The 11035-nt window shown below is 35.7% G+C and overlaps 1 protein-coding gene across 1 annotated transcript; it reads right to left on the bottom strand.

The window, feature by feature from the left end:
• Nucleotides 1-659: 659 nt before the first annotated feature.
• On the bottom strand, nucleotides 660-10210 carry LOC145671973 (alpha-amylase-related protein-like; the record flags this gene model as incomplete). Its single annotated transcript, XM_081741163.1, is given in 2 exon segments — nucleotides 660-897; nucleotides 10055-10210. Coding segments are annotated over 2 exon segments (168 nt in total), but the record flags the coding sequence as incomplete, so codon positions are not given.
• Nucleotides 10211-11035: the final 825 nt, after the last annotated feature.

Genomic DNA, 11035 nt, shown 5'->3' with positions numbered 1-11035 from the left:
TATGTTATAGTATAGGTGCTATGCATTTGAACTAAATTCATAGTCTGAGACCGACATTCCTTTATTACTATCTGCTGCCACATATCAGACTTCTGCATTGTACAATTTCAACACACGTAGCTCCAACGGTGTGCAACACTGTACCACTGCACTTCACTGGTATGTTTAGTGATAATAGTGTATCTGTGCAGAGTTGTATATGGTGCTATTTCAAACAAATTATTTTTATGCTGAGTTGGCAACACTGCTTCACCTTGCAACACTGTTTGTAATTTTCGATAGGGCATTTTGATTTCATTGTATTGTGCAACTTTGTTTTGATTGTTTTAACAGTTTTCAAGATATTTACTTTAAGCGTACATAATCCCATGATATAATTTTTTGGATATTCAAATTTTGAAGCCCCGTAGCTCCTATCCTTCTGGTTCATCTTCTGGTTCATAGCACCTTAAATTTTTATCATGTTTGTTTCTCATAATGGTCTATCAGATGTGTTATGCGGCAATTAGATTTTAGCGACAACTTGTGGGATCTTCCCTTGTAAGTATCCCCGCCTCTACAGCAAAATTTAATTTCAGTAAGCAAAATCAAAAGTGTTAAGTAAATGAGTGAAATGTTATTGAATATTTGTGCCAAAGAATCAAAACTATCAATAAGTATAAATTTTTCATTAATATTTTATTGATAAAATACAGATAATTTACATTTAATTTCAGATTTTGTTGTACCAAGGAAGTTATGAAGATTACGGTTCTGTTTATTACGTAATACAGGCATTACATAATATTAAGAAGATCTTGACGTATCTTTTCCACAAGGCAGCCGTTACTTCATTTCCTGTTTGAAATTGCATTCAATGTTGTTCTGCTTCTCGTAGCTTGTGAATTATAATTTGGACTGAAATAAAGAAATAATTAATATAAATCAACCGCTTAATTATTAAGCTGTCCGCTTAAAGAATTATGAATAATTTATACTTCGCTTTGCATCGTCACAGTAGGATGAAAATATTGCAGCTTGCTAAACCAGACATTCTGTCACTCAAATTTCAATGTTAGTAATAATAATAATAATAACAACAACAACAAGCACATAAAATCTCCTACATTAAATTGACAAAACATGAATAGATATTTATATTGGCGTCCGTATGGTTGATTTCACGGTGGTATTTTCCCTGGTAGTTATTTCATAGATCATACAATTGGATAGGAATCATACAACGAAATATGTATGAAAATAGAAAACTGGTGCCAAAAATACATTTCTCACTTATCTCGGAAACTATTGGTTTTACATCAAAAGTGTACATAACCATTTCTACTCGTCTCAGCAATATCTTTCAAACGAGCCATGTTCATCAAACTTGGACAAAAGTAACAGACCTGCAGTTTTAATTAGCGGCCATCTTGATGACGTCACCAACGCTACCTGCATCAGAATATTGTAATATCCTATGTGATGTCGTAAACAAGCAATTCCACGCATCAATGTTTACAAACACCACCATATGGTTCGGCAAGTGGATCTCTCACCAGAGGGGCCTATAATCACATGCAGACGACCGCTTCTGGCCCCTTCCACGGAGCAGAAGACGACATTGGAGCAGCAGCGCCACCGCCACCCAAAAGGACCCTATAAATTGGATGGACGAAGGCAACTCGATACCAGTTTTCTGGCGACCCTCCTCTAGTCTGCTTCGGGACTCTAGGAGTAACCTAACCCCAGGGCCTCTAGTCTGCTACGGTACTACGCGTATCCTTCCTCCTGGCTTAGCCTGCTTCGGGGCTCTGACTGGGAATCCTAACCTCAGCCGCTTAGCTTGCTTCGGGGCTCTGTTGGTCATCTAACCTACCCACTGCTTGCTTCGGAGCTTTGGGCACCTAATTCCACTCCTCTTAGCCTGCTTCGGGACTCTGTTGGAGATCCTGTCTGCGACCTTACGGTCAAAGACCACCTATAACTCACCTTGATTCTAGAGAGATCAATTTGTATAGTATTTTGTGAAAATACTTTTATAGAGGAAACTTTTTATAATAAAAACTGGTAGTGGGAGTCGATTCCGGACGCTCTTTTTATTAACTGCTCTACCCACTAATCCTATATGAGACAAAGTTTTACAATATGAAGTGCCACCATGAAAATTTTTCATTTAGACTATGTTTGTGACCAAATAAAACTATCCCCAACATTTTTGCACTAAACCTGCCATGAAAACCCTTTTTCCTACATTTGCTCCTCTACTACTAGGCGCAGACGTAATTTCAGAAATTTTAACTCCGTACATAAATGAACATTTGAATATGGGATAATCACATCCCCCAAAAATGCGGTGTCGAATCATAAGTAGTAGAATAATAATAATACAATGATATATGAATTACAAATAAAATCGAAATAATAATATGTACTATGCAATTTCGTTTCAAAGATTTTCTTTTTTGGCGTTGCTTTTTATACCCTGGAGGCTAGAGACAGTCGAAACTAATACATATTTTACATATAAAAGGGAATAGACTATTAGTCATTTCACTCATGTACTCAAGTATATTATTTTCTTTATCTCTTTCTGCTAAGCACAATCCCAGGGAGAGGTAACTGCTTCCTCTTACCTCTTCATATATGGACGCCAACTTGTACAGATGATAAAACATCCAAACTTTTAGAGTACACTCAGTTACAAATATTGTCAGAAAATAGGGCTTTCTACCATAATAAGTACCAAATTATTATCTACAGAAAATTATATGCAGTAATCGTACATATCTAGATATGTAATAACAGAAACAGATAGTTCAGTTTACTTTGGGTCCTGTTATCAGAAAATATGTGACCTACTATTGAGCGTGAAATATAATGAAATGCTTAATTATTACTTGCTATTGTTATGTTCTCAGCATCATTCATTATAGACCTGAATCATTGCTTATGGTAAGTGCCAAAGATATTTCGTAAAGCTTTGCTCATATTAAACGATAAATACCAATGCAAATTCTCTCAGGTAATAACGAGTTATTTTTGATATGGTCGGAAGGCAATATCTTTGTGCTGAATTCTTTGCTCTCATTATTTCCTGATTAATACTTTACATGTTAATTATTTTGTATGTGTTCATATCAAGTAATCATAATTTACTGTAACATTTTATTTTGAGATTACCTTAATAGTTGTTGATATTGTGTGTATTTTGCGATAGTCATTATTATTATATATTTTTATGTGTGACACTAATTAATCTACATTGCAAGTACTGGCTAATAAACGTAGAATATCTTTCCCACCGTCGCAAAGATCATAATATCCTGGTTTCAGATAAATAAGAATAATAAAGGATCCATACAGAATATCACTTAGCCCAACCACTGTTCCTATGAACCTAAACAATCCTATCACATCCTATACCTAAAAGAGGGTGTAGCCCTCTAAAAGGATGCTAGCCTCAGGCTAGCCTTAAAAAATTGTGCTGAATTAACACACAAGTAACGCGCTAAAGTGGTAGTCATTTTGTGTTGTTTCAACACCTCATTTTTACAGTGTATCATTTTTTAAATCCTGCTGTGAGTTACCAACCGAAACAACTACAAAGTTTAAAAAGAATCTTACATTTCTAGTGAATATGAAATCAAACTATCCAAGTTAGCAAATATCTAATATACACACGAAAAACATAACGTTTAGCAAATGTCTAATATACATACGAAAAACATAACGTTTAGCAAATGTCTAATATACACACCAAAAACATAACGTTTAGCAAATGTCTAATATACATACGAAAACATAACGTTTAGCAAATGTCTAATATACACACGAAAAACATAACGTTTAGCAAATGTCTAATATACATACGAAAAGCATAACGTTTAGCAAATGTCTAATATACATACGGAAAACATAACGTTTAGCAAATGTCTAATATACACACGAAAAACATAACGTTTAGCAAATGTCTAATATACACACGAAAAACATAACGTTTAGCAAATGTCTAATATACATATGAAAACATAACGTTTAGCAAATGTCTAATATACACACGAAAAACATAACGTTTAGCAAATGTCTAATATACACACGAAAAACATAACGTTTAGCAAATGTCTAATATACATACGAAAAACATAACGTTTAGCAAATGTCTAATATACACACGAAAAACATAACGTTTAGCAAATGTCTAATATACATACTGAAAACATAACGTTTAGCAAATGTCTAATATACATACGAAAACATAACGTTTAGCAAATGTCTAATATACACACGAAAAACATAACGTTTAGCAAATGTCTAATATACATACTGAAAACATAACGTTTAGCAAATGTCTAATATACACACGAAAAACATAACGTTTAGCAAATGTCTAATATACACACTGAAAATATAACGTTTATCAAATGTCTAATATACACACGAAAAACATAACGTTTAGCAAATGTCTAATATACATACTGAAAACATAACGTTTATCAAATGTCTAATAAACACACGAAAAACATAACGTTTAGCAAATGTCTAATATACACACGAAAAACATAACGTTTAGCAAATGTCTAATATACATACTGAAAATATAACGTTTATCAAATGTCTAATATACACACGAAAAACATAACGTTTATCAAATGTCTAATATACATACTGAAAACATAACGTTTAGCAAATGTCTAATATACACACGAAAAACATAACGTTTATCAAATGTCTAATATACATACTGAAAACATAACGTTTAGCAAATGTCTAATATACACACGAAAAACATAACGTTTATCAAATGTCTAATATACATACTGAAAACATAACGTTTAACAAATGTCTAATATACATACTGAAAACATAACGTTTAGCAAATGTCTAATATACACACGAAAAAAATAACGTTTAGCAAATGTCTAATATACACACGAAAAACATAACGTTTAGCAAATGTCTAATATGCATATGAAAACATAACGTTTAGCAAATGTCTAATATGCATATGAAAACATAACGTTTAGCAAATGTCTAATATACACACGAAGAACATAGTGTGCACAACCTCACGCGTATACAATCAACTGTTAGATGAGACTTAGAATGGGAGTTGCGTAGGAGAAACAAGCAGTTGTTGTCATCAGCGCCCCCTGTCGGTAGATCAGCTCAATGAAGGAATCAAGGTTACCCGACCGGAGTGTTAACGCGATCTACCGAAAATGTGCCCGTGTGCTACTAGTAGCTCGCGATTGACGGTTTGGCGATCACTGGTGTATAGTCTGTACACAACCAGATAATGATTATCAATGATTATCAAAGTACGCAAACAATATTTTCTGTATCCTGCACGTACCGATGGAGGGCACACTTTTTTCCGCCTATTTGCGGCTGTATAGATTGGTCTTGGCTAAGCAACAAACCTGTACGTAGCCTGGTACAGAAAATCTTGTGTTTCATGCAGAATTATGCTAAACTTCACCTCTCTGGATTTTATAGACAAAAAATAAACTGTTATTCTCTCAGAGTAACTACTGCGTTCTATTACATAACATAATCTCAGCATGGCTCTCATATCAATCGTTTGCTTTTGTGTTCCCCCCCACAGGGGTGGACCGGGCCCCCGGGCAATCAAACAAATGTTCTGCGCGCTCTATCCTTTGTGGCGTACATCAAAATACCCAGGGGCGGATCTAGGATATTTTATACCCTAGGCAAAAATCATGTCTTCGCCCACATAATTTCCTTCTCTCCCAAACTGAAAACAAAGTGAAGCCTTGTCACTCGTGATATTTTCATCAGATCACCACATTGTTACGATTTGTTTAAGCATTAAATAAAATAAAACTTACTCCCAATGCCTCTCTCTATGGAATTCATAAGTAATGTATAAGACAATTATTAAAAAAAAAAAAAAAATATCGAGCGGTACGCCAAAAGTAAACATGCACGATCTGATTATATAAATTTGATGCTCTTTGAAAGAAGTAGTTTTGAATAACCGACAGTCTAGGGTGGGAAAAGTGGAAGAGGTTATTTAGTGCTACACGGAGAGTAATATGAAGAGATAATACTTGGAGTAAGACTTCAGACCTTGTTTCCGTTGATTACTTTATGTAGAAAATTTTGGTCAGTGACATTTCCTTGAGCATCCGCCGTCTGGATATTCAGATAATACAGGAGATCTTCTTTAATCATAGAATGAACAGTGTGAACACGGAAACGTACTACGGCCAGATAGATGTTCCCTCACTCCATATAGGTGAGCAGTAATCGATCTTGAGTGATCCCACTTTTCGTTAACTTCCTCTTCCTAAATGTGTAGGACGCTGGCCCACGTACGTTTTTGGCTAATGTTGATAAACCACGTGTTTTAAAAAAAAACGCCATTCCGCCCTAGGCAGCTGCCTAGGTTGTCGATATACCAGCCCTGAAAATACATCTTTAATAACAAAAACTAAATCATCTAGAATTATGTTTGAAATATGTTTATTTTGAATTGTATCTGATGTTATAGTTAAAATCATTACCAGACATCTATTAATGACATAATTCCTCCGAGCAATTAGTATGGCGCCCTCCCGATATTTGTACAATCGTTCTTTTCATGGAGCCGTTGACTGGCTTTTAAGTACCGTGGCTTTCGCCCTGAATGCGTCAGTCAAAGGCTGAAGGTGAAAAATTGTAGACTCTATCTGAATCGGGAACAAAGGAGAACAAAACTAAAGAAGATGAGAATTATTTCAATTTACTTTTTCTTACTCAATAAAAAGATACTCATATTTTTTTAAAGAGTTTATATTGTAACGTTATTTCTTCGTTACCTTCCCTGATTCAAATATATTTTGAATACTTATAAATTTCACGAGATCACAAATGAATTGCACTGTAGTTATGCACTTTTAGATTATATATTTTCCCACATATACCTTATTTGTCACATTAAAATAATATACATCCAATTATAACAATATGTTTTAAAAACTGAATAACTACGCAGACTACCTTTGATCGCTTTATACCATAGCGAACAAGGTGGTCACAATATATGTGGCAACATTTTAAGGTAATTAGCCTTATATATACCATTTAGATCACATTCTTCTTCGAATTTTTCCAAAAAGGAACTCGCTGGGATGTCCTCAGTTCTACCGCTGAATTTAGTTAAATATCTGATTTCACTGAGTTTCACGCGATTACACTTAGTACTAAAACACCTTAGATGTCTGGGCTTTGCGTAGGTATGGTACTTTCGACATGGTCTTATTTCCTCGTCCTCAATATTAGAGATGGTGTCGACCCTTTCGGAATAACCTTCTGATGGGTTGCTTCTTCTTCACAAGGTCTTGGTTCAGTTCTCCTAGGTTCCTCATACACCACGTTAAGGGCAGGATCAGGATTATACTTTGCAGTACTGATTTTTTCTTTGACGGCCTGCACCTCTTCTTGCAGTCTCCGAATTTGATTTGTATGTTCGTTGACTTGTGTTTCTACTACATCAACGGTACTTTTCACCACTGCAAAGCTATTTATAATCTGTTCTATCCTATTGTCGGTTATTTCCAGTTTGGTATTAATCTGCTGCGTTACTTTTTCCAATTTAGAATCCATCTGCTGTCCTATTTGTTGAGTTACTTGTTCTAGTCTGGAATCCAATTTGGAATCTATCTGCTGTCCTATTTGTTGAGTTAATTGCTCTAGTCTGGAATCCAAATATTGTGTCATGGAATCATCTGCTGTCCAAGCTGTCGTAAAAGATCAATCACGTGAGATGAATTCCCAGTTGCTGGAATATTAATGTCTTCAACTCCTGTACTGGTATTCATTTTATCTCTTCGATATATTTTCCTTTTATTACGTAGTAAAATGTACTCAGTGATGTTGAGATAGTTTACTAAACTTCTGACTAATCTCAAGGTTCCGCAGTTTCGGCACCATATAAATATGTAAGTTATTTCTTCGTCACCTTCCCTGATTCAAATATATTTTGAGTACTTATAAAGTTCACGAGATCACAAATGAATTGCACTACAGTTATGCACTTTTAGATTATATATGTTTCCACATATATCTTATTTGTCACATTAAAATAATATACATCCAATTATAACAGTATGGTTCTTTGTTCTATCTCTTTCTACATTACCATATCAACCAGATAACAAGTTGTCATAGCAGCGAAAACAAGAAATATTTCAACATAATACAAATATTTAAAGTATTTCTTCATATATTTTCTTGTGCCCTTTAAATAGCACTTTTGCCTGTAAATAGAAACAATATTTAGGAGTACCTACAAAAATATACACTATCGTTGTAATATATTATATTTTAGATAAAGAGCGATCTATATTTTAGATCTTATACTAGAGATGAAAGAAAAATAATTTTTATCACTCTTGTTGGCAATATGTAGTTTTATTCCGTGTTGCTGTATAGCATCCCTGCTTGCTTTCTTACTTAACTTTAAACATGATCATAATTAGCGACTTCTTTTGTAAATATTTGAATTACGTTAAATGATCATGTTTGTCAGTATAGTAAAGAAAATACAACTGTGAGTAGTATAGAGGCAAATGTTCATAATTTAGTACTTCGTAGTTTAACTTGAAACTGTGGCTCTGGATTCCTATGAATAGTAATAGTTAATATTTCGTATTAGAAAGTGATTGATATTTTATTTACCCGTGATTGATTTTGTGTCTTTGATCAAGAGAGAAAGCCAAGGCGATATTCTTATTATGGAGAAAAGCAACGAAATTCACCAACAGGGAATCGCAATAACGGAGAATAACCAAGTAACTATCCCTGGAATTGCATAATTACAGCATAGTGCTCTACAAACTTTACCCATTTTTAAATTCGGTTAAAGATCGACATGAAAAACATATGTTGAGATTGTTAAGAAAGATAAAATATTTGAATCATTAAGAAAATCATGTTTTTTATGAAATATATTATGAACTTTTATGTAGATAAAATTTTGTTCACGACTTCATTGGTTTAGAAGTGATTCAGCTTCGTACATGAACACCTAAAGGACTTTTTCAGGGGGAGGAGGCAAAAGACTGATACAAAGCGAAGTTACAAATAAACACACAACTTAATGATCGTGTACATAACACTTCATGTGAAAAAAGGATTATTTACGTATATTACATTACATACAGGGTGTTTCAAAATGAATATCGAAGTCTTATGACTTTGTAGTATTTATTACATTTAACGTACAATTATAATGAATACATCCAAATGAAAGAGCAACTCAAACAGTTTTTGCTACAAGAGTTCAATGTGAGCACCATTCGTCACACTTCACACAAACTTTCCGCCGGGATATATAATACAAAACATATTCAATTTAGAAGAGGCTCGTTGCAACTGTACCATCTCATGGGGATTTTCTGACCTCCAGATTCGAACATTATGAGTGTTCACATCACCACTTATGTGAAATGTCGATTCATCACTGAAGACGGCACGATGCAGAAAATCCTTATCGCCATGCGCAACATTTCGTTTGCAAAGTTGGCACGTAAACCGTAGTCTGTCGGTTTCAGAGCTTGTAGTAACTGACGTAGTTGTAGGCGTCTGCACAGAAACGGTTGCAATGTAACTACAGATTCAGTTTTTGCAAAATGTAAAATACAAAAAGCTTTCTGTTCACTAGTCGTCATTTTTGCTACTAGCGCTTTCTAACGGTAAACAGAGGAAACAGTGCATGTGCATGCGTGCGTACAAAACTGCTTGAGTTGCTCTTTCATTTAATGTATTTTTTATAATTGTAACTTAATTGTAATAAGTACTACAAGACCTTAAATCTCCGATATTCATTTTGAAACGCCCTGTACTTTATTAACTACAGTAAACATACTGTAATGCTTAAGTATTTTATATAAATATATTAGAACTCTAGTGTATGAATAAGTTAATCTGTTATGCGTTGACATGTACTAGTGAACCCCTATCACAAATCCAGCAACGGGCAATTGCTCCTTCTTGCCCATTCGGAGAGCGGCCATACTTTTCTCACAAAAGGAGAACATTCCTTTCTAAATTAAAACATAAAAACACATACCTCGGTATGTATGGCTAAGACTCCATCGAAATCACTTGTAAGGATCTCAATATACGCTTTGCCATCATTTCCAACTTCTACAGATTTTCCAGTACATTGACCATTCACATTGTCTCCACTGATGACGTCACAGTAAGTTCCAGCTGGGAGACAAGTCTATTAAAGAACAAAAACATTAGAAAACACACACACACACACAATTACAACTTAGGAAGTAAAACCACTGGTCCCTTTTTGTTCCTTTAAACGTTTAGCTATTGAAAACTATGAAGTAGGTACTAACACTCATTCTAAAATGATAAAAGATCAAAACAAGCTTTCTTCCCAACACGGTCTGATAAATGTGAATTTTAGTGTTCCTCTTTCCACCATCAAGTCCCACACATATAAATATAGAGGGTGTTACAAAAATGTGTCACAATTTTTTGCGAACATATTCTTCAGATTAAAATAAGGAAAAAAAGCTCATGCGGACCTGTTCTCAAAAGTGGATAGTTTCGGAGTTATAGGGTGCCGAAACCGTGAAAGGAGTGATCTTTAAAATTTCATAGCTCCAATGCTATGAGACCTATCGTAGTCGGGTAGTGCATTCAAACGGGTCGGGTCAGGTCAGCTCGGGTCGGGTTGTCGGGTCGGGTCAGTCGGGTCAGCTCGGGTCGGGTTATCGGATCGGGTCAGTCGGGTCGGGTTGTCGGGTCGGGTCAGTCGGGTCAGCTCGGGTCGGGTTATCGGATCGGGGCAGCTCGGGTCGGGTTACGGGTCGGGTCGGGTCAGGTCAACTCGGGTCGGGTTGTCGGGTCGGGTTATCGGGTCGGGTCACTCGGGTCGGGTTGTCGGGTCGGGTCAGTCGGGTCAGCTCGGGTCGGGTTGTCGGGTCAGCTCGGGTCGGGTTGTCGGGTCGGGTTATTCGGGTCGGGTTGTCGGGTCGGGTCAATCGGGCCAGCTCGGGTCGGGTTATCGGGTCGGGTCACTCGGGTCGGG

Source organism: Thermobia domestica, chromosome 15 (assembly GCF_964235325.1).
Source record: "Thermobia domestica chromosome 15, izTheDome1.hap1.1, whole genome shotgun sequence".
NCBI classification, from domain to species: domain Eukaryota; kingdom Metazoa; phylum Arthropoda; class Insecta; order Zygentoma; family Lepismatidae; genus Thermobia; species Thermobia domestica.
The sequence above is the reverse complement of the archived record's forward strand: the minus strand, read 5'-3'. Positions and strand labels throughout refer to the sequence as shown.